The 24,751-nt window shown below is 40.2% G+C and overlaps 3 protein-coding genes across 3 annotated transcripts; all 3 read left to right on the plus strand.

The window, feature by feature from the left end:
* The first annotated feature begins 796 nt into the window (after positions 1-796).
* LOC135270636 (protocadherin alpha-4) lies at positions 797-3,303 on the plus strand. Its single transcript, XM_064366411.1, has one exon. It carries the CDS (start codon positions 907-909, stop codon positions 3,301-3,303), a length of 2,397 nt encoding a protein of 798 aa, XP_064222481.1. The 5' UTR covers positions 797-906.
* A 10,752-nt stretch (positions 3,304-14,055) lies between these two features.
* LOC105715263 (protocadherin alpha-5) lies at positions 14,056-16,553 on the plus strand. The gene is given in 2 exon segments (XM_012449554.3): positions 14,056-16,457; positions 16,459-16,553. Coding segments are annotated over 2 exon segments (2,352 nt in total). The 5' UTR covers positions 14,056-14,192; the 3' UTR covers positions 16,546-16,553.
* A 3,578-nt stretch (positions 16,554-20,131) lies between these two features.
* On the plus strand, positions 20,132-22,952 carry LOC135270631 (protocadherin alpha-6). Its single transcript, XM_064366405.1, has one exon. The coding sequence runs from the start codon at positions 20,493-20,495 to the stop codon at positions 22,950-22,952; it is 2,460 nt and encodes an 819-aa protein (XP_064222475.1). The 5' UTR covers positions 20,132-20,492.
* Positions 22,953-24,751: the final 1,799 nt, after the last annotated feature.

Genomic DNA, 24,751 nt, shown 5'->3' on the forward strand with positions numbered 1-24,751 from the left:
CACTATAGGACAAAGTAGAAGCTTAGGCATATTACATACTGGAGAACAAGCAGGTACTTACAAACTGTAAGAGTCTAAGTGAGAATACCAGCCTCGCTCGCGGGAGCAAATGAGTTCCAATGAATAAAATTATTTGGAATGCTTTTCCATGCAAGCTATTTGCTATAACTTTCTGCTTCCTTGCACTTTCAGTCCTGACATGACTCAAGGAAGGCATTCAATTAAATGCTGATGGTCTTTGATTCTTTTATAAAACGTCTACAAATTTCCCTTTCAATGGCTTGGTCTTGGTACCAGAAGTTCCCTAGAGACCAGTCCCCTCAAGTTTACAGCACCAGAAATACTATGGTGAAGAGGGTGTTATCATTAATAATAATAATAAAAGCCCTGGAATTCTTGGGAACACAAGGAATCTGTTATGAGTTTTTCTAATCAACACTTTACAGTTACATGTTTACAAAGTGTATATTAACTCTAGTTAGGTCTCTGTAATATTGAAAACCTGTGTTGAAAAAAGTATTTCCACTGAAGTCAAAGTTACCCCTATGGTGAAACTAAGGGTCACACTCAATCAATCAGTGATACTATGTGTACCACAGTTGTACAAAATGTAATTCTATTCTCCAAAACTGCTGAAAGAATAAATAAAAACAAGTAGTTGATAGTAGAGCCTGGGTTTGCACAATTGCTACTTACGGTTTGGAACCACATGATGTGGCTCTTTACCATAAAATACACGAGAGAAGAAAGAAGGGGAAATTCCTGCTATTCTTACTGGAAGGAACGATATACACTCTTCGGAGTCTGAGATATGGAGGATGCAGCTGCACTTGACTGACCGATCAAAAGATTTATCTTGACTTCGAGAAACGATATTTAATCAGAACGAAGTATTGTGCACTAAAGATGGAGTTTTCCTGGGGAAGAGGCCAGGAATCCCGGTGTCTGCTGCTCTTGCTTCTTCTCCTTGCAGCCTGGGAGGCAGGGAACGGTCAGCTCCACTACTCGGTCTTCGAGGAGGCCAAACACGGCACCTTCGTGGGCCGTATCGCACAGGACCTGGGGCTGGAGCTGGCGGAGCTAGTGCCGCGCCTGTTCCGGGTGGCGTCCAAAACACACGGGGACCTTCTGGAGGTAAATCTGCAGAACGGCATTTTGTTTGTGAATTCTCGGATCGATCGAGAGGAGCTGTGCGGGCGGAGCGCGGAGTGCAGCATCCACCTGGAGGTGATCGTGGACAGGCCGCTACAGGTTTTCCATGTGGACGTGGAGGTGAGGGACATTAACGATAACCCTCCGGTGTTCCCAGCAATACAAAAAAACCTGTTCATCGCGGAATCCAGGCCGCTTGACTCTCGGTTTCCACTAGAGGGCGCATCGGATGCAGATATCGGGGAGAACGCCCAGCTCACTTACAGACTGAGCCTAAATGAATACTTTTCTCTGGAAAAACCATCTGATGACGAGCTGGTAAAAGGTCTTGGGCTTGTATTACGGAAATCTTTAGACAGAGAAGAAGCTCCGGAGATTTTTTTAGTGCTTACAGCCACTGATGGAGGCAAACCCGAGTTGACTGGCACCGTTCAGTTACTCATCACAGTACTGGATGCCAATGACAATGCCCCAGCTTTTGACAGAACGCTTTATAAGGTGAGGTTACCAGAAAATGTTCCTAATGGAACATTGGTAATTAAACTTAACGCCTCAGATTTAGACGAAGGATTGAATGGGGACATTGTTTATTCATTCTCAAATGATATTTCCCCAAATGTGAAATCCAAGTTTCACATAGATCCAATTACTGGACAAATTATTGTAAAGGGATATATTGATTTTGAAGAAAGCAAATCCTATGAAATTATTGTAGAGGGCATTGATAAGGGACAGCTCCCACTTTCTGGCCATTGTAGAGTTATTGTGGAAGTAGAAGACAACAACGATAATGTTCCAGATTTGCAATTCAAGTCCTTATCACTTCCAATTAGAGAGGACGCTCCACTGGGTACAGTCATTGCCCTGATCAGCGTGTCTGACAAAGACGTGGGTGTCAATGGACAGGTGACCTGCTCCCTGACGCCACATGTCCCCTTCAAGCTGCTGTCCACCTTCAAGAATTACTACTCGTTGGTGCTGGACAGCGCCCTGGACCGCGAGAGCGTGTCAGCCTATGAGCTGGTGGTGACCGCGCGGGACGGGGGCTCCCCTTCGCTGTGGGCCACAGCCGTTGTTTCTGTGGAGGTGGCCGACGTGAACGACAACGCGCCAGCGTTCGCGCAGCCCGAGTACACGGTGTTCGTGAAAGAGAACAACCCGCCAGGCTGCCACATCTTCACGGTGTCGGCGCAGGACGCGGACGTGCAGGAAAATGCGCTGGTGTCCTACTCGCTGGTGGAGCGGCGGGTGGGCGATCGCGCTCTGTCGAGCTACGTGTCGGTGCACGCGGAGAGCGGCAAGGTGTACGCGCTGCAACCGCTGGACCACGAGGAGCTGGAGCTGCTGCAGTTCCAGGTGAGCGCGCGCGACGCGGGGGTGCCGCCTCTGGGCAGCAACGTGACGCTGCAGGTGTTCGTGCTGGACGAGAACGATAACCCGCCGGCACTGCTGGCTTCTCGGGTGGGTGGCATCGGTGGCGCAGTGAGCGAGCTGGTACCGCGGTCTGTGGGTGCCGGCCACGTGGTGGCGAAGGTGCGCGCGGTGGATGCTGACTCGGGCTACAACGCGTGGCTTTCGTACGAGCTGCAGCCGGGGACTGGCGGCGCGCGCATCCCGTTCCGGGTGGGGCTGTACACGGGGGAGATCAGCACAACGCGTGCCCTGGACGAAGCAGACACTCTGCGCCACCGCCTGCTGGTGCTGGTGAAGGACCACGGCGATCCTGCACTTACGGCCACTGCCACCGTGCTGGTGTCGCTTGTGGAGAGTGGCCAGGCGCCAAAGGCTTCCTCGCGGGCGTTGGCGGGCGCTGTGGGTCCGGAGGCTGTGCTGGTGGATGTCAACGTGTACCTGATCATCGCCATCTGCGCGGTGTCCAGCCTTTTGGTGCTCACTTTGTTGCTGTACACAGCGCTGCGGTGCTCGGCGCCGCCCACCGAGGGCGGGTGCGCACCGGGAAAGCCCACGCTGGTGTGCTCCAGCGCAGTGGGGAGCTGGTCAAACTCGCAGCAGAGGAGGCCGAGGGTGTGCTCTGGGGAAGGCCCGCCCAAGACCGACCTCATGGCTTTCAGCCCCAGTTTATCTGACTCTAGGGACAGAGAAGATCAGCTGCAGCCGACTGAGGAATCCTTTGCAAAGGTTAGTGTATAACATTCTTTTGTTTAATTTTCGTATTGTTTTTCCCTATCAACTTCTTCGTAAATTGATTTCTAAGAATCAAATTTCCCTGGGTTAAAATTTTACCTTTTTTACATATCGATTTTAAATAAAGTCTTTTGGAATTATAGGACATCAGAACAGTATCTATTGCCTTCCTTCATTTTATGGTGCATTATTCGATACATATTAACATAACTAATTTCTAGCAAATTTACATTATTTTTACCTTATTTATTTTTGGTAATAACATTTTAGAAAACATATTACTATTTTTTAACCTATAACACATAAACAAATGGGCACAGGCTGAAATAATAAAGCTCCATAAATTGTATGGAAGTGAAAACCTCTGTTGCCTCCATCCCGAAGCCCCTCGCTTGCACCTGCCAAATCACTTCCCTTATTTTTCCTCCATTGTACCCACACATTTGCCTGTTATAACTGTGGTTGCTTGGGGCCTGTTTTGGAAAGTTTAATTGGAATTGCACAAAATGTATGAGCATTTGTGTGTTGTTTGTATATCACTCACTGTATATGAAATCATCCATGCAGTTGTAGTTCATTTAATTCTGTTTCTAGTACCGTTTCATAAATATGCTATACATTATTTATTCTACTGTTTAGGATTTTGCATTGTGCCTCAATGTCTATTTCAAATAATGCCATCATAAATATATTGTACATTTCTTTGATGCCTACATACACAGATTTCTCCTAACTTTTTGCCTAAGAGTTGTGTTTGTGGGTCACAGAATATGTGTGGATCTTTGTCTTTAGTAGCTAACACCAATCAATTTTCCAAGAAGTTTTTACCTATTTACATTCCCAGTAGTATATGAGGCTTTCTGCTGCTCCACATCATCTCTACATTTGTCAGATTATTTTCGTGTTAGTCATTTTACCTGGTGAATTGTATTATCTCATTTTGAAATTATTTCATGTTTAAATGAGATTTAGTAACTTTCTATTTTATTTTCGGCCATTTTTATATCTTATTTTGTGCAATAGCTGTTCAAATCTTCTATTTCTCTATTCTTTTGTTTTTCTTTTTTCTCTTATTTTTAGCCTCCATGAAACTTTATTTCTTCCTTTATCTTGTGTTTTTCTTATTACTTAAAAAATCCTATATTCTGAATGTAATTCCTTTTTTAGTAGTTTTCAACCTCGTGGCTTGTATGTTTATTATAATATTTCCTCCCTTGCTTTGAGCTTCCTCATTTGTCCTTTTTTTCTAGTTCCTTGAGTTGTAAAGTTAAGTTGTTTATTAGAGATCTTTCTTCTTTCTTCATTTTTAGTGTAGGCATTTACAACTTCCTTCTTTGTCTTTGTTTTCATTTTTAAGAGACAAAATCTCGCTATGTTGCCCAGGCTGGAGTACAGAGGCTCAATCGTAGCTCCCTGCAGGTATTCCTTGTGCCATGGCTTCCCAAAGCACTGGGATTACAGGTGTTAGCTACTGAGCTTACCCAGCTTAATCTTCCTTCTTAGTACTGCTTTTATCGTATCCCGTAAGTTTTGTATGTTGTGTTTTCATTTTCATGTATCTTAACATATTTTCTACTTTATCTTTTGATTTCCCTTTTGACCCACTAGTCATTCAAAATTCTGTTGTGTAATTTCTACATATTTGCAGATTTTCCAGTTTTAATTCCACTATTGGTTTCTAGTTTTATTCCACTGTGGTCAGAAAAGATATTTAGTAAGATTTCAACCTTCTTGAATTTATTAAGACTTGTTCTGTGACCTGACATGTGATCTATCCTGGAAAATGCTCTGAGTGTGCTTGAGAAGAATGTAGATTCTGCTGCTGTTGGGTGGAATTTTCTGTATATGTCTGTCAGTTCCATTTCATCTATAGTGTTGTTCAAGTCCTCTGCTTCCTTACTGATTTTCTGTCTGGATGTTCTATTCCTTATTGAAAGTAGGGTACCAAAAACTTCTACTACAGTCATATCACTTAATGATGGAGATACATTCTGAGAATTATATCATTAGGTGATTTCATCACTGTGCAAACATGAGAGTGTACTTACATATTCACAGAAATCTAGATAGTATAGCCTACTACAGACCTAGGCTGTATAATCTATTGCTTCTAGGCCACAAACCTGTACATATGTTAACCGTACTGAATACTATAGGCAATTGTAACACATTAGTGAGTATTTATTTTTTATTTTTATTTTTTTTCACTTTTTTTTTTTTTTTAAAGATGGGGTTTCACCATGATGGCCAGGCTGGTCTTGAACTCCTGACCTCAGGTGATCCACCCACCTCAGCCTCCCAAAGTGCTAGGATTACAGGCGTGAGCCACCGCACCCAGCCTGGTAAGTATTTATATACCTAAATATATCTGACCATTTAAAAGGTACAGTAAGAACACTGTATAGATTTTTAAAATGGTGCACCTGGATAGGGTACTTACCCTGTGAATGGAGGTTGCAGGACTAGAAATTTCTCTGGGTGAGTCATGAGTGAATGGCGAGTGAATGTGAAGGCCCAGGACATTACTGTGCACTAATGTAGACTTTAAAACATTATACATTTAGGCTATGCTAAATTTATATTAAAAATCCTTTTACAGTCTGGGCATGATGGCTCATGCCTATAATCCCAGCACTTTGGGAGGCTGGGGAGGGAAGATCACTTGAGCCCAGGAGTTCGAGACCAGCCTGAGCAACATAGTGAGACCCTGTCTCTACAAAATAATTTAAAAAAATTAGCTAGGTGTAGATACATACACCTGCAGTTCTAGCTACTTGGGGGGTGGGAGGATCCTTGAGTCGAGGATGTCAAGGCTACAGTGAGCCATGGCTGTGCCACTGCACCCCAACCTGAGCAACAGAGTGAGACTCTGTCTCAATTTATTTTTCTTTCTTCAATAATAAATTAACCTTAGCTTCCTGTAACTTTTTTACTTTATAAGCTGTTAATTTTTTTAACCTTTTGACTCTTTTGTCATAACACTTACCTTTAAACACAAACCCATTGTACAGCTCTACAAAAATATTTTCTCTTTATATCCTTATTTTACAAGCTTTTCTGACTTTTAAAATGTTTAATTTTTCACTTTTACTTAGTGTCTTTTTGTTGTTGTTGTTAAAAATGAAGACACAAACACCCATACTAGCCTAGGACTATATTGGGTCAGGATCATCAATATCACTGTCTTCTACATCCATATCTTGTCCCACTGGAAGGTCTTCTAGGGCCATTATACATATGATGGTATCAACTCCTATGATAACAATATTTTCTGGAATACCTCCCAAAAGACTTGCCTGAGGCTGTTTTATGGTTAACTTTTTTTTAGTTGACTTTTTCCTTATAAGCAGAAAGAGTACACTGTAAAATAGCATTAAAAAGTATACTATAGTAAGTACATAAAGCAGTAACATTTATTATCTGTATCAAGTATTATGTACTGTACATTACTGTCCATAATTGTATGTGCTATCTTGTACTTTTATATGACAGGTAGTGCAATAGGTTTGTTGGCACCAACATCACCACAAATATGTGAGTAGTGTGCTACATTATGACTGCTACATCATCACTAGGTGATAGGAATTTTTCAGCTCGATTATAATCTTATGGGACTACTCTTGTACATGTGGTCTGTCATTGGTTGAAATATTCTTATACAACACCTGACTGTATTGTGTTGCTATCTGTTTCTCCATTTCTGTGAATGCTTGCCTCATTTATTTAGGTGTTTTAATGTTGGGTGCATATATATTTATAATTGTTGTATCTTTCTGGTGAATTGACTTTTATCAATATATAATGTCCTTCTTTGTCTCTTATGACACTTTTTGACTAAAGACTATTTTGTCTGATGAATCCATTTTCACGTTTGCACTCTTTTGGTTATAATTTGCATGAATTTTTAAAATATCCTTTAACTTTCATCTTATTTATGTCTTTAAGTCTAAAGTGAATCTCTTGTAGTCAGCATATAATTGGGTCTTAAAAAATCAATTCAGCTACTTTGTATCTTTTGATTGGGGGAGTTTATTCCATTTTTATTTAAAGTAATTATTGATAGAGCATGACTTATTGTTGCCACTTTGTTAATTGTTTTTTGTCTGGCTTGTAGACTCTTTGCTCCTCTTTCCTTCTCTTACTGTCTTCCTTTGTGTTTTATTGATATTTGTAATGCTATGTTTTTGTTCCTTTCCTGTTTTCTTTTGTGTATCTTCCATAGGTATTTTCTTTGTGGTTACCATGGGGCTTAAATTTTAAAACTCTTATAAAAATCTATTTTAAACTGATAGCATTTTTGCTTCAATTGAAAAACAAAACTCATTAGTTTTACTTCTCCTCTGCCCACATTTTATATTATTGATGTCACAAAATACATTTTTTTATATTGTATATACATTAGCATTCTTTTATAGTTAGTTTTTCTGTACTTTTGTCTTTTAACCAGATTTTAAAATATCAGATTTTAAAGTGACTTATGTACCACCATTACAGTATTATAGTATTCTGTTTTTGTCTATATATTTGTCTTTATTAGTGAGCTTTATACTTTAATATACCTGTGTATTTCTGTTTAGCATCCCTTAGTTTTAACTTGAAAGACTTCCTTTAAACATTTCTTATAAGGCAAGTCTAATTGCGATCACCTTCAGCTTTTGTTTAACTGGGAAAGTCTTTATCTCTTTTTCATTTTTGAAGAAAAACTTTGGTGTATTTGGTATTCTTAGTTGGCAGTTCTTTTTCTTTTCAGCAATTTCAGTATAACATCTCATTTCCTTCTGGCTAGCAAGGTTCTACTGAGAAATCTACTGGTAGACTTAAGGGTGTTCTCTTGTATATTATGAGTCTTTTTTTTTTTGTGCTGCTTTCTACATTCTTAACATTTATTGAATCTTGATGTCCATTTCCTTCTACATATTTGGGAAGTTTTCAGGTGTAATTTTTTAAAATAAGCTGTCTGTCCTTTTCTCTCTCTGCCTCGTCTTTTGAAACTTCATAATGAGTAGAGCTACCTGCTTGAGGATGTCTCATCAATCTCTTAGGCTTTCTTTACTCTCTTTCATTCATTGTTCTTTTTGCTAGTCTGTCTGGATAATTTCAAATTATGTGTCCTTGAGTTCACTGATTCATTCTTCCACTTGATTAAGTGTGCTGTTGAAGATGTCTGTAAAATTTTTAGTTCAATTATTGTATTCTTCACTTCCAAAATTTCCTGTTAGCTCTTTTAAATATTTTCTGTCTGCTGAAATTATCATTCTGCTTATGTATCATTTTCCTGAGCTCGCTTTACGACAATTATTTTGAATACTTTGTCAAGTAATTCACATAGCTCTATTTCTTTAGGTTTTGTTTCTGGAGATGTGCGTGTGTGTGTGCGTGTGTTGATTGGGCCATGTTTTCTGTTTCCTCATATTTCTTGTTACTTTGTGTTAATATCTATACATTAAAAACAAAATACAAAAACACCCTAGCTACCTCTCCCAGTCTTTATGGCCTGGATTTGGTACATGGAAAGATCTTTACTAATCAGCCTGGCCTGGCTAGAGATTCTGGTGACCTCTCAAACCTTTTCTGTGGATGAATCTTCTATGGACTTGTGTTTATAATTCCTAATTAGAGGGATCTGCCAGATTTTTTTTAGAAGTTCTAATCTTTTGCCCTTTGTAGTGTCTGTGTGCTGTACTGTGGGCCTTCTGGAGCAGCAGTATTCACTAGGCTCTTTTAGGTTCTGAGAAGCCCTCAGTTATAGATTCTGCTGACTCCTATCAGTGCCTTGAGTTAGGTGAGACAGAAACTAGTCCCTTGGACTGCCCACTAAAAATCAGAAACTTTGGATGCATGTTTCACTCTTCTCTTTCCTTCATGAGGGAGAGATTGCTGAGCTGAATTGTGCTCTGTGTGCTGTGTCACAGGTCCTGAGGAGCATCAGCCCACCACCCAGCTCTTTATTACTCTCAACTGCCCTCAGGAGTCTAGAATATGCCAGGTTCCATCAATGCTCTGGGACATGCAAGACAGCCCCCTTGAAAAATCAGAACATTGAATACATGCTTTACTTTCTCTTTCCCTTCTCAGGGAGAAGCCAGGAGCTGGGAGTTTCCTCCTGTTGAATGGGACTGTGTTGCTACATAGGACTATAGGGAAAGTGCCCCAGATTTTCCTATCAGCTCCTACACAGCTAGTTGTATACTGCTTGAAGCACAGGATCCTCTTAACTGGTTTCTGGATTTATCACCATGGGAGTTGGTCCTTGTATTGTTGTTGAGTTGGTATATCTGTGGAGGGTCTGGGAATTCCTATAACAGCATCTTACTGATGTCACTACCTCTGATATCTTTTTAGGTTATATATGCTTTTACAAATTATTTTATTGATTTCCTCTTTTACTTCCTCTTTTATTGATTATAACACACATCCTTGACTTATTACCTCAATTAAATCAATACTTTTACTACTTCCAGACAATGCTAAGACCTTGAATCATTACACCATTTACTTGTACCCTCCTTTTTTTTTACTGATATGCCTTTCAATTATTTATATATTCTAGACACACAATACATTATTATCATTGTTTTAATACCTATTGTTAACACAGTTAACACCTATTTGTATTTCTTTCTGGAATCATTTTCCTAGTGAAGAAATTAATATTTCCTTTAGTATGGCCTGCTGGTAAAGAAACCTTTAAGTTTTTACAGATCTGGAAATGTCTTAATTTTACTATCACTTTTGAGAAATAGTTTTGGGTATTGAATGGAAGTTACTTTTGCCAGCACTTTTAAGATGACATTCCATGGTCTTCTTTTGAGATGATGGTTGTCAAGTTCATTGTTCAATTAGTGTTTTTTTTTCTCTCTAGCTACTTTATATACTTTCTCTGTTTTTTTAATTTTTATTTTTAACAGCTTTATTATTATATTCCCAGTATTAGTTTGCTTTGATTTTAATCTGGCTTGCAGTTTTCAAAGCTTCCTTATCTATGGGTTGATATATTTTATCAGTTTAAGAGAAGATTGAGCAGTATGCCTTCAAATACTGCTGCTACTTCATATTTCTCTCCTATTCTTCTGTGACTATAAGTACATGTATGTTAAATCTTTTCACTATATCCCTTGCCTTTTATTTGGCATTTCTGTTTTAAAATCACCTTTTTTCTTTGTTTCATCGTCTATGTTTTATTCTGACCCATCTTTTACTTTAGGAATTTTATCTTGTTATTCCAGGCCACTATCAAAATCATCAATTGAATTATTAACTTCAATAATGGCATTTTTCAGATTTAGAATTTTATTTTTCTTTTTAAAAATAAATTTCTAACTTGGGTACTGGCTGATTTTAAAAGAAACTTTCCTCCCACCAAGTTTTCAATCACTTGATCTTGGATTTTAAAATTAGATATAACCTGAGAGATTATTATTTTTCTCCATTTAATGATGAATCAAGCTAGGTATGGTGGCTCATGCCTGTAATCCCACCACTTTTGTGGGCCATGATGGGAGGATTGCTTGAGCCCAGGATTTCAAGATAAACCTGAGCATTATCGGGAAACTCCATCTTTACAAAAAATTAAAAAAAAATAGCTAGATTGGTGGTGCACACCTGTGGTCCCAGCTACTTGGGAGGCTGAAGTTGAATGATAACTTGAGCCTGAGGCTGCAATGAACCTTGGTTGTACCACTGCACTCCAGCCTGGGTGAGAGTGAGACTCTTTGTCAGCCAGTTGTATAAAATCAACTATAGTTAAAGGTATAAAAAAAGATGCCTGAGATTACATCTCTTGAATTTAGCTTCATTGTCCATTTGACATTAATGAGTGCAATATAATTGCATAACAATAATTTTTCACTATCTCAGAGATATGCTAGAACTCTTCTCATATTTTCTATCCAAAGAAGATATATAATATGGATATATTAGCACAGTCCTTTATAAGGCAGTTATACCTTTCTCTGTGAATCATTGTACAGGCCGTGCTAAGATGTGTGTTATATGTACATGGTATCCTTTCTTACTATCCTTATAGTAGAATTAATTTTCCTACAGAATTAATTTTTGAAGGATCAAGTGACATGTGCATAAATTATTATACATTTGTATACAATTGATTCAACATTTCCTCTTCTCTGTAATCTGGTATATCTATATAATTTCTACAGATAACGTGAAGAAAGATTATAGCTTATTAAAATTTTATTCTGGGTTTTGTAAAGAATGAAAGATATTTATACCCTTATGAAGATTACATTTTTTAATGTTACTGTATTTCTAAAGGTTTTTAGTGAATTAAATGGAGACACTTTAAAACACTATACAGTTTTAAATCTAAATTTTTTCTCAAGGAAGAAGTTCTATTTACACAATGGTGCTTAAACATGATTGAAATATCTAAAGGAGCGATTAACTGGATCAGTCAAGAAAATAATCTATAATAATTGATTGAAAAAAATGACTTGGAAGAAGATTTTTTGAAATGTTATTTTCCTGTGGAGTCTCCCGTGGAATTCAGGTTAGATAATCTATAGTTATTGAGAAAGGAGTATTTAAAATAAGAGTTGATCACTGTAACACAAATACAAGTGATAATTCAAAAAGTAAATATAATTTAACAGATGTCAAGATGAATCAAATGTCGAGTTTTGTTTTCTCCCGAAATATCCATATAATTATGTGAGATATTTTTTCCAGACTGAGAGGGGCATGTTAACTGATTTTGTTAATGACTTTTTCTCCATTGAGTATCTCTTTTAAAATATTCAGTATTTAGGGCTGGGCACGATGGCTCATGCCTGTAATCCCAGCACTTTGGGAGGCTAAGGCAGGCGGATCACGAGGTCAGGAGTTCGAAATCAGCCTGACCAACATGGTGAAACCCCGTCTGTACTAAAAATACAAAACTTAGCCAGGCTGGTGGCACATGCCTGTAATCCCAGCTACTCAGGAGGCTGAGGCAGGAGAATTGCTTGAACCCGGGAGGTGGAGATTGCAGTGAGCTGAGATTGAGCCACTGCATCCAGCCTGTGCATCCGAGTGAGACTCTGTCTCAAAAACAGAAAAAAGAAACCCTCAGTATTATAATACTCTGCAGGTTACAGTGCACATGTTCTTAATACTACACTGTTAATTTGACTTTTAAATACTTAATATTTACTTTTTTCAAAGGCTGTCTTTGTGTATGTTGCATAAAATTCTATAATTGATGCCATAGCTTTGTAGTTTTACATTATTTACTGTGATAGAATAGAAAGTGGCTAACATCAGCTAATGCTATTTTCTAAATATTATATTTTCTTGATTTTTTCCCATTGTGTATTAAAATATTTAAAAATTATCAGCATGAAATCTATTAGGCAAGTAGTCTTGGAAATTGATTTGTGTTTCAATGATCCAAATATTGGTGCAAAGTCATGATAGTAGAGATAGTAAGAATCTTATAAGGGAAATGGTCAATACACCTTTAAAGACTGTATCAGAAACAATTCTGTTACAATATCTTATTTCTTTACAAGTTAGAACTCCAGAAATCAAGTGAATTTCCACTGACTTTGAATTTTCTGATAATTTTTTTTCTTATCAAGTTATATTTTAAATGTAAAAGTAGGAAGCAATAGAATTGTTGATCTCTTGGTCTCTCTTGTCTTCACAGGTAAGGGATATTTTGTAATATTTAAGTAATTTTATGGAGTATATATACAAGCAAAATGTTAGCTATTTCTTCTATAGAAAATTTGGCATATTTACTTTCACCCATATTTATTAAGTGAAGTTCACTATATTTACTAGGTTGTGTTCAAATGATACCATCCAGTAACAGTCGGGAGATTACAAAGTGATGAAACTAATATAAAGGTAGCCTGGTTAATAAAATACTATTCTTTTCAATATAATTATTTTTACTGGAACCTAAACATTTTGTGGAATAGTATGTCATATAGCTAACAGTACGATTTTGACTTGCCATATAAGTGCAAAGATATGTGATTTTTACAGTTTTTAATAACTCCTTTATCAGTAATAGCAATGCTATCTAGATGCTTCTAATTTGAAGATTTCTAAAAAGTTGAAATACCTCGTTACGGTTTTTGAGTCAATACAAAAAGTAGATAGGTGTTATAAAGAAATAGTTTTTCACCGATTTGAAAATTAGACTTCCAAGAAGAAACTCAGGTGAGAATGCCATTAAAATAGTTTTAGTTGTTTTTGAAAATAACATCAACAAAATGTCACTACTGAACACTGAAAATTGGAATAAAAATTTGTTTTATGAATAACATGGAGATAGCATACAAACATTCCATTGACTAGTACAGAAAAACCAAAAAATTTTCATTATTTATATTTAAATACAGATGAGAGAAGTCAAAACTTTAACTCTTAAAAGTTGTTTTTATCAGTTTGAAAATACATAAACTCCTCACTGTGTAAAATACACCAATACAAATTTCTTTAGTAAGGATTTGGGTTTCATGACTTTAGATGTATTTTTCTGTAATATTTTAATGATGTATTTATATGAACACTTTCAGATAGCTTTTAATGATATATTCTGGTTAGAGATAAGTGATTTAAAGAATGATAATCATGTCATTGAAAATGAAAATATTTGAGAAATATTTGACGAGTATAAGCTAAATAAAGCAAAACAAAGTAAAACACTTACCCTTTCATCCACATGATGTCGCTGGACACCGCAAGGTTTTTCTCCCTTCCCAACCTCGCAGGAATACAGTGAGTACATTTTCCTTAGACAGAAAGGAAGAGGACCTTCCATTTGGCTCTGCCAAGAAGCTCAAAAAGGTGAGAACATAAAAAATATATAGTTAATTAGGAATTAAATTTACAAAATACATTGTGTGGTGATGCGATAGATAGCTGATAATTGGAAGGAGATTGCGATGTTATATTCCCGGAGAGGAAGTCTGGGATCCCGGCTCCTGCTGCTCTGGCTTCTCGCCTACTGGAAGGCAGGGAGCTGCCACCTCCATTACTCGATCCCGGAGGAGGCCAAACACGGCACCTTCGTTGGTCGCATCGCGCAGGACCTGGGGCTGGAGCTGGCGGAGCTGGTGCCGCGCCTGTTCCGTGTAGCGTCCAAAACACACGGGGACCTTCTGGAGGTAAATCTGCGGAATGGCATTTTGTTTGTGAATTCTCGGATCGACCGCGAGGAGCTGTGCGGGCGGAGCGCGGAGTGCAGCATCCACCTGGAGGTGATCGTGGACAGGCCGCTGCAGGTTTTCCATGTGGACGTGGACGTAAAGGACATTAATGACAATCCGCCCAGGTTTTCCAGACAAGAACAAAGACTATTCATTTTAGAATCAAGAATGCCAGATTCGCGGTTTCCAGTAGAGGGCGCGTCGGATTTGGATGTCGGAGCAAACGCACAATTGAGATACAAGTTAAATCCTAACGAATATTTTGACTTAGATGTTAAAACAAATGAAGAAGAAACGAACTTTTTAGAGCTAGTTTTGAGGAAATCTTTAGATAGAGAAGAAACACAAGAACATCGTTTATTAGTGATTGCAACTGATGGAGGAAAACCTGAACTAACAGGTACAGTTCAGTTGTTGATCAACGTATTGGATGCGAATGATAACGCCCCGGAATTTGATAAATCCATTTATAATGTCAGATTGTTGGAAAATGCACCAAGTGGGACATTAGTTATTAAACTGAACGCCTCTGATGCAGATGAGGGCATCAATAAGGAAATAGTGTATTTCTTTAGTAATCTTGTTCTGGACGATGTAAAGTCTAAATTTATAATTAATTCCAATACTGGTGAAATAAAAGTTAAGGAGGAACTGGATTATGAAGACTGTAACTCATATGAAATTAATATTGATGCCATGGATAAAAGTGCATTTCCATTAACAGGACACTGTAAAGTAGTAGTGAAACTCCTGGATGTGAATGATAATACCCCAGAGATGGCCATAACCTCCCTTTTCCTGCCTGTCAAAGAGGACGCTCCACTCAGCACGGTCATTGCTCTTATCACCGTGTCTGACCGTGACTCAGGTGCCAACGGGCAGGTGACCTGCTCCCTAATGCCCCACGTCCCCTTCAAACTGGTGTCCACCTACAAGAATTACTACTCATTGGTGCTGGACAGCGCCCTGGATCGCGAGAGCGCGTCGGCCTATGAGCTGGTGGTGACCGCGCGAGATGGGGGCTCCCCTTCACTGTGGGCCACGGCCAGCTTGTCCGTGGAGGTGGCCGACGTGAACGACAACGCGCCAGCGTTTGAGCAGCCCGAGTACACTGTGTTCGTGAAGGAGAACAACCCGCCGGGCTGCCACATCTTCACTGTGTCGGCGCGGGACGCGGACGCGCAGGAGAACGCGCTGGTGTCCTACTCGCTGGTGGAGCGGCGGGTGGGCGATCGCGCTCTGTCGAGCTACGTGTCGGTGCACGCGGAGAGTGGCAAGGTGTACGCGCTGCAGCCGCTGGACCACGAGGAGCTGGAGCTGCTGCAGTTCCAGGTGAGCGCGCAAGACGCAGGCATGCCGCCTCTGGGCAGCAACGTGACGCTGCAGGTGTTCGTGCTGGACGAGAACGATAACCCGCCGGCAGTGCTGGCGCCTCGGGTGGGTGGCACTGGCGGCGCAGTGAGCGAGCTGGTACCGCGGTCAGTGGGTGCTGGCCACGTAGTGGCGAAGGTGCGCGCAGTGGACCCCGACTCAGGCTACAATGCGTGGCTTTCGTATGAGCTGCAGCCAGCGTCTGGCAGTGCGCGGATCCCGTTCCGCGTGGGGCTGTACACGGGCGAGATCAGCACAGCACGCCCTCTGGATGAGACCGAAGCACCTCGCCACCACCTTCTGGTACTGGTGAAGGACCATGGAGAGCCTGCGCTGACAGCCACAGCCACAGTGCTGATATCGCTAGTGGAAAGTGGCCAGGCGCAGAAGGTCTCGTCGCGGGTGTCCAAGGGAGCTGTGGGTCCCGAGGCTGCGCTGGTGGATGTCAACGTGTATCTGATCATCGCCATCTGCGCGGTGTCCAGCCTGCTGGTACTCACGCTGCTGCTGTACACCGCATTGCGGTGCTCGGCGCCACCCACTGAAGTCGTGTGTACGCGGGACAAGCCCACGCTATTGTGCTCCAGTGCGGTGGGGAGCTGGTCGAACTCGCAGCAGAAGAGGCAGAGGGTGTGCTCTGGGGAAGGCCCACCCAAGACTGACCTCATGGCCTTCAGTCCAAGCCTTCCTCAGGATCCCACCTCTACAGAAAACGTGAGTTTTGTAATATTAACATCCCACTTTCCTTCCCGATTTTTAAATATTAAATATCACATTCCCACACTTTCGTTTTTTAAAAATTATGCCTTAGTACATAAATATTATAGTATATAATTATTGCTCTAATTCATATACTACATGCTTTTATGAGGCTTTTCTGTTGGGGAAACAGATTCATCAGCTTTCTGTGATATTAAGTATTTTAAAAATTATATTTTATAATAGCTTTTGAATTTTAATCTCTAAATATATATGAAAATAATTATAAGACATAGTTGGAGTCATTCTCAAAGTCTCAGTTTATTATTTTTTAGAGACCTTTTGTTGCTCAGACAGCAGTGGCCTGACCATAGCTCACTGAAGCCTGAAACTTCTGGGCTCAAGTGATCCTTCCGTCTCAGTCTCCCAAGTAGCTAGCTGGACTACATGCACATGCTAACTAAAGGTTTTTTTCTAGAGATAGGGGTCTTGCTACTTTGCCTAGGCTGTTCTTGAACTCCTAGTCTCAAGCCATCCTGCCATCTCAGCCTCCTAAAGTACTAAGATTACAGAATTGAGCCAGAGTACCTGGGTCTATAAAAACATTTTAACACTACTCTTCTAATTTTGCCTTTTGTTTCTGTTGAATTTAAATTAACTATTTTTATTAAACTAATTTATTTCTTTTTCGGGTATATTTTTGCAGTATATGATTTATTTCAACTTTGCCTAAGCAGTTCACCTTGTATACCCATGATGAATTTGATAATTGCAATTCAAAAATTTAATGAGTTTTCATTTTTTGAATAGGAAACACATATACATAGTTTACTGTTTTAGAAGTGCAAAAGAATACAGTTAAATTGTCCCTTTCACCTTCTTCATGAAGCCAAAGCATTCTTGGGTATGCTACTAGAGAGATTTTTTATATACAAATAAACTTCCTTACCCCTTTAAAAAACACGTATTACTTTTAAGCTTGCTTTTTTCACTTACTAGTATATCTTGATGATCATGAGTTATCATTACTGAGGTAGATTTATTTTTCTCTTATCTAGATCTATGGTGTTCCATTGTTTAGATATATGGTTGCTTATTTTTCCCTCATCTTAACATTAACATTTAGTGGAGCAATGATTTAATTTTCTTGAAACTTGCATATTTTTCAATTTATAAATTATATGTGTGTGTATATATATATGTGTGTATGCATATATGTATATTATGATTTTGAGATGGAGTTTTGCTCTTGTTGCCCAAACTGGAGGGCAATGGTACAATCTTGCCTCACTGCAACCTCAGCCTCCTGGTTTCAAGTGATTCTCCTGCCTCATCCTCTTAAGTAGCTGGGATTACAGGCATGAGCCACCACGTCTGGCTAATTTTTGTATTTACTAGAGATGGGGTTTCACCATGTTGGTTTTGAACTCCTGATCTTAGGTGATCCACCCGCTTCAGCCTCCAAAAGTGCTGGGATTACAGATGTGAGCCACCGTGCCTGTCCTAAATTACTATATTGATGAGTACTTGTGAACCCCCTCAGTTGTGCAAATTCTACTATATTTTGGTTGAAAAATTTTACTGCTTGTTGTTACTTTTCATTTTCAGATTAAAAACATAAATATACCACGATACAAACTCCCTTCTTGAGTCTGTTGTTTACAAAGAGTTGTTTATTAAAGCTGTATGTTTGAGAATACTCTAGACAAGTGTCATCTCCATTTGAAATAATGAGAACCATTTTTCTACTCTGGGGAGGGGGGATTGTGGGTTTGTCAGGTAAAAATAGTCCACATTTCACAGGATAAAATGCGAATTCCCTATTTCTATTGCTTTGCCTGTCTCTTTTATTCTCATATGCATGTAATTCTATAAGTACCCATCTATCATACTATTTATATATTCCTTATGTCCTTAGTTACTTTGAGTAAGTTCTAGAAATTGAGAAACAGTTCTTGTCACCCTGTAAATCTATAGGTAACAATGGTCAACATTTTAAAAATCAAGTTAGGTTATTTTGAGATATAAACTATATATCTCTTTATATATCAAGTCTTTGTGTATTTTGTGCAGCTTATCTTTTTTTATAGGAACCTCCTTGTTTTAGGGGTTGTGACTGGTTAGGAAATTGAACCCTTTGCCTAAAATAACTGCAATAGAAAGTCAGTGATAAGGACTACTGAATAGATCCAGGTTAATTATTTTAAGACAAAATTTCACATGGAAGTAAAGGTTTTGCATTACAATCGTCTGCGAGGCATTTCACTGTATTTCAGAATTTTGGAGGGAGGTGAAGATGATCATGTCATTGAAAAGTCTTATTGGTGATCCTAATTTTCTCCTTTCAAGGAGGGGTTTAATCACTTCCAATGGATAACATTGAGGATAAACTAAGGGTGGAGTTGATTTGATATTTGGCCTTGACTTTTATATGAGGATAACATTTTTGCAGGTAAATGTAGATGTAATTTAAAAACCCAGCTAAAACAAACACAGTATTGGGAAAGAGGAAGGGCAAGTGGTCTATATTGTCAGAAAAATAAGAGTCACATTGGAGAGTAATTGTAAATAACCTTCAAAAATTGATCACCTCATATGTGATTATATATTAGGTTACTAGAAGTTTCTCAAATGTCTTGGAATTTCTAGGTTTAGTAAAATTCAATGAAAACTGTACTCATAAAGATAAATATGATAGTATGTGAAAGACAGATGGATTTAGGTGGATGGGGAATAAGGCAAGCCCAAGAAAAGGAGTAATTTAAAAAGTAATGTACCTGACATGGGAAATGCTGATGTCATTAAAAATATGAATTAAAAAATTTGGATTTGGGGATTATTAATAATTGGTCATATTGGGAGCCACGGTGGCTCAGGCCAGTTGTCCTGGCACTTGAAGAGGCGAGACTATGTGTTTGAGGCCAGCCTGGGCAACATAAGAACCTCTTATTCATTAAAAATAATAATAATTGGTCATGCTTTGATATTTAACAAATTGTTTTCTAAGAGTCAGCATGTATAGGTGAAAGTAAAAATTAGAAACATAGAAAGAAGGGATGAAGATATGGATTTGGAAATACCTCAATGAAAGTCTTATTCAAAACTCGGAAGCAAATGAGAACAATTAAAGGAAAGGATATAGGACAGGGCTGAAGTTGAGAGAAAAGAATGAGATCATTTAAGGACAGCTGAAGAATCAAAAACAGCAAAGGACAGTGGGTGGTAATTCCAGTACAATTTGAAGTGTCGAAGTCTATGAAAAGAAAGTATTTTAAGCAAGAGTCTTAATATAAGTGGCATATAAATTAAATGTGATAAAGAATATGCTCTAGGATCTTATCTTCCATCATTACACAAAAGAACCTTAACAGCATCTGATGTTTATTGAACAAAGAAAGCATGGACTTCAATAATCTATAAGCCTTTAAAAATTCAACCAAAATTTGATAATTTTGTAAAATGTTTCCCCAGAGCAATATATAATAGCATGTCCTATGACATATATATGTGGGCAAGTTTCTTTTCTACCAAAGTGTGTAGGATAGTTCACATTTCTGATTTCCAAGAGCAATTCTGTTAACACTTAAATTTGTTAAACTGGTTAATACTAATGTTGCAAATATTGGTAGAAAAGTTGGTTAGCTGTGAATAATTAAATCACTCTAAATTAATAAAAGAAGTAGAGATACTGTGCAAATCAAAAACATGAGGAGGATTTACTATAAAAGTAGAGAAAAGAAGATACCGTTTAAAAAATATACAGTATAGCGCTGCTATGTGAATTAATTTCTTACCTTTTGGAGCCGCATGATGTCGCTGTCTACCATGAAGTTATAGCTAGCCAACATTCAAATTTCTTCTATTACTGCATCATTCCCTGACTGTTGAATAATGGCGGACGCAGAAGAAATGGATTAATGAATTCGGGAATATACAGTGTTTTATCTTTATGCGAAAGATCTTCTAATGGAGATAAAACAAGAGGTATTTGACATGGTGTTTACTCCGGACGACAGATTGGGAAAGCAATGTCTGCTCCTCCCGCTTCTGCTCCTCGCAGCTTGGAAGGTGGGGAGCGGTCAGCTCCACTACTCTGTCTCCGAGGAGGCCAAACACGGCACCTTCGTGGGCCGCATCGCACAGGACCTGGGGCTGGAGCTGGCGGAGTTGGTGCCGCGCCTGTTCCGGGTGGCATCCAAAGACCGCGGGGACCTTCTGGAGGTAAATCTGCAGAACGGCATTTTGTTTGTGAATTCTCGGATCGACCGCGAGGAGCTGTGCGGGCGGAGCGCGGAGTGCAGCATCCACCTGGAAGTGATCGTGGACAGGCCGCTGCAGGTTTTCCATGTGGACGTGGAGGTGAGGGACATTAACGACAACCCGCCAGTGTTCCCGGTAGAGGAACAAAGAGTGCTGATTTATGAATCTAGGCTGCCAGATTCTCTGTTTCCACTGGAGGGCGCGTCAGATGCAGATGTTGGCTCAAATTCTATCTTAACCTATAAACTCAGTTTCAGCGAATACTTCGGGCTAGATGTGAAAATAAACAGTGATGACAATAAACAAATTGGGCTCATATTAAGGAAATCTTTGGACAGAGAGGACGCTCCTGCACACAACTTATTTCTGACAGCCACAGATGGGGGCAAACCTGAGCTCACAGGCACTGTTCAGCTGCTGGTCACAGTGCTGGACGTGAATGATAATGCTCCCACTTTCGAACAGTCTGAATACGAAGTAAGAATATTCGAAAACTCAGACAACGGAACGACAGTTATCAGACTGAATGCTTCTGATCGGGATGAAGGAGCGAATGGGGCAATTTCATATTCTTTTAATAGCCTTGTTCCAACCATGGTTGTTGACCAGTTTAGCATAGATCCAAATACGGGAGAAATAGTGATTCGGGGTAATTTGGATTTTGAACAAGTAAATTTATACAAAATCCGTATTGACGCGACAGACAAAGGCCACCCTCCCATGGCGGGTCATTGCACCGTTTTAGTGAGAGTTTTGGATAAAAATGATAACGTCCCTGAGATAGCATTGACTTCCTTATCCTTGCCGGTACGTGAAGACGCTCAATTCGGTACTGTCATCGCCCTAATAAGCGTGAACGACCTCGATTCAGGTGCCAACGGGCAGGTGACCTGCTCCCTGACACCCCACTTCCCCTTCAAGCTGGTGTCCACTTTCAAGAATTACTACTCGTTGGTGCTGGACAGCGCCCTGGACCGCGAGAGCGTGTCGGCTTATGATCTGGTGGTGACCGCGAGGGACGGGGGCTCCCCTTCGCTGTGGGCCACGGCCAGCTTGTCCGTGGAGGTGGCCGACGTGAACGACAACGCTCCAGCGTTCGAGCAGCCCGAGTACACGGTGTTCGTGAAGGAGAACAACCCCCCGGGCTGCCACATCTTCACTGTGTCAGCGCGGGACGCGGACGCGCAGGAGAACGCGCTGGTGTCCTACTCGCTGGTGGAGCGGCGGGTGGGCGATCGCGCTCTGTCGAGCTACGTGTCGGTGCACGCGGAGAGCGGCAAGGTGTACGCGCTGCAACCGCTGGACCACGAGGAGCTGGAGCTGCTGCAGTTCCAGGTGAGCGCGCGCGACGCTGGCATGCCGCCTCTGGGCAGCAACGTGACGCTGCAGGTGTTCGTGCTGGACGAGAACGATAACGCGCCGGCTCTACTGGCTCCTCGAGTGGGTGGTACAGGCGGCACAGTGAGCGAGCTGGTGCCGCGGTCGGTGGGTGCGGGTCACGTGGTGGCAAAGGTGCGCGCAGTGGACGCGGACTCCGGCTACAATGCGTGGCTTTCGTATGAACTGCAGCCAGCGGCAAGTAGCGCGCGCATCCCGTTTCGCGTGGGGCTGTACACGGGCGAGATTAGCACGACTCGTGTCCTGGATGAGGTGGACTCTCCGCGCCACCGCCTGTTGGTGCTGGTGAAGGATCACGGTGAGCCGGCGCTGACAGCCACGGCCACGGTGCTGGTGTCGCTGGTGGAGAGTGGCCAGGCTCCAAAGGTGTCATCGCGGGCGTCGGTGAGCGCCACGGGCCCGGAGGCGGCGCTGGTGGATGTCAACGTGTACCTGATCATCGCCATCTGCGCAGTATCCAGCCTGCTGGTGCTCACGCTGCTGCTGTACACCGCGCTGCGGTGCTCAGCACCGCCCACCGAGGGCGCGTGCGCGGTGGGCAAGCCCACGCTAGTGTGCTCCAGCGCGGTGGGGAGCTGGTCGTACTCGCAGCAGAGGCGGCAGAGAGCGTGCTCTGGAGAGGGCCCACCCAAGATGGATCTCATGGCCTTCAGCCCCAGCCTTTCACCTTGTCCTGCTGTGATGGGTAGGACGGAGAATCAGGATTTAAGGGCGGAGAATCAGGAATTAAATGAAGATCATGACGCCAAAGTAAGTGAATTTTCATAATTAACAGTTAATTTTTATAATTGTTTTCCTCATATTTCTGTTTTTAATTTTTAATTAATTTTACAATAGTCACGTTTTCATGTCATTCTGTTTTTTATTATAATCTCTTTGCTTCTCTAATATTCATAATTTAAGTGGAATTAGTGATTGCTGTTCACAATCTGCCCCTCAGAATTTTTGTCTTCAAACTCAAAATATATTCTTGGATACATCCTTTTCTGTTGCATTTTAATTCAGATTCATAGTAGTATTTTTTTCTGATTAATTATATAGGATTTTCATTTGCCTTTGGGCTTTATGATAATTTTTTCACATATACTCTTTTTTTGATAATATATTGAAATTTGAGCTCCACTGTATCACTTGTCATTACACTTTCTATTTCAATGTTTTTTTCTGCTGAGACTTTTATTAAGCTAACACTTTGATTTTATCCATTTTGTGTAAGAACTCTAATCATCATATCTGTTTATCTGTGGTTTCCTTTTTAGACTCGTGATTCCAGGAGACAATAGTGTTTATTTATTGTCCCTCTTTTAAACTATTGAGGAATAAAGGACAAAACCAGTAGTTTTTAGCCTGAATACTTCTGATTGGGATGAAGAAGTGAATAGGGAGATTTCGTACTCTTTAATAAATCTATACGACTTATGGTTATTGATTTGTTTACTACCACTCTAAATACTGGGAAAATAGTGATTCAAGAGAATTTGGACCTTGTGATCAAGTAAATTCATATGAAAACTGCATTCCTCTGGCATTGCAGCTCTCTTATTTCTGATCAAATTTCATTTGATGGGCTTCTCTTCATGGAGTCTAAATCTATTTTTTGTGTGAATGTTTTCATTGTTTCTGTACAGTAATTTAAACTGTTCACTATTTTGTGCGTGTGCGTGTGTGTGTGTGACAGGGTCTTGCTCTTTCACCCAGACTGGAGTGCAGTGGTGCAATCATGGCTCACTGCACCCTCGAATTCTTAGGCTCAAACAATTCTCCCACCTCAGCCTCCAGAGTAGCTGGGACTACACTCGAGCACCACCATGCACCCCCCTTTTTTGTAGAGATGGAGTTTCTCCATGTTGCCCAGGTTGGCCTCAAACTCCTGAGTGCCAGGGATCTGCCTGCCTTGGCCTCCCAAAGTACTAGGATTATAGGTGTGAGCCACAATTTCTGGCTATTCATTATTTCTTTAAATGAAAAGCAGCAAAAAGTAGTGATTGTGAGTTTTGGTGCTAATCCTTCCTTGCCTAAATTCCATCACTACCAATTTTGTTTTGTGGATGGATTGTTTCATGTTCCATTTTAGTTTCTCCTGTAAAGTTGGAATGATAAACAATAGTTTCAATGATAGAATTGTCATAAAGTTTTAGTAAGTTGCTATTGTAAGGTGCTTATAACAATGATTGCCAACTAGTAAGTGCTTAATAAAATTTGCTACTAGTTTTCCAAAGAGGAAAAGAAAAACATTATGTCATTTTATGTTAGAAAACTCTCATTATGGATTCCATATTGTTTTTATTTTATGTAAAGATAAACTTTTGTTATTCATAGTGAGTCCATAATTATCAAATTAATCCGAGATGTCGCTAACATTTTGAATGCCATGTTCTACATTAAAAGTAATTTAAAATGAGTGCTTCAAAGTTGAAAATTGAATTAAGACTTGGACAGTGGAAAAGTTTTATGGATTCAAAAGACATTTAACTTGCTGAGTCCTCTGTGATTTCCTGAAGGTGGTTTTAACTTTTAGGATTGTCCATGTTCCCAGGAAACATTAGACACATTAAGCTTGAATGGTG

The sequence above is a fragment of the Aotus nancymaae genome, unplaced genomic scaffold, assembly GCF_030222135.1.
Source record: "Aotus nancymaae isolate 86718 unplaced genomic scaffold, 86718_ANA_hifiasm-v0.15.2.pri h1tg000064l_1, whole genome shotgun sequence".
NCBI lineage: Eukaryota > Metazoa > Chordata > Mammalia > Primates > Aotidae > Aotus > Aotus nancymaae.

Bases quoted from the DNA above. Each gene is read 5' to 3' on its own strand.
- LOC135270636 (XM_064366411.1), top strand. From the start codon at position 907: ATGGAGTTTTCCTGGGGAAGAGGCCAGGAATCCCGGTGTCTGCTGCTC.
- LOC135270631 (XM_064366405.1), top strand. From the start codon at position 20,493: ATGGAGATAAAACAAGAGGTATTTGACATGGTGTTTACTCCGGACGAC.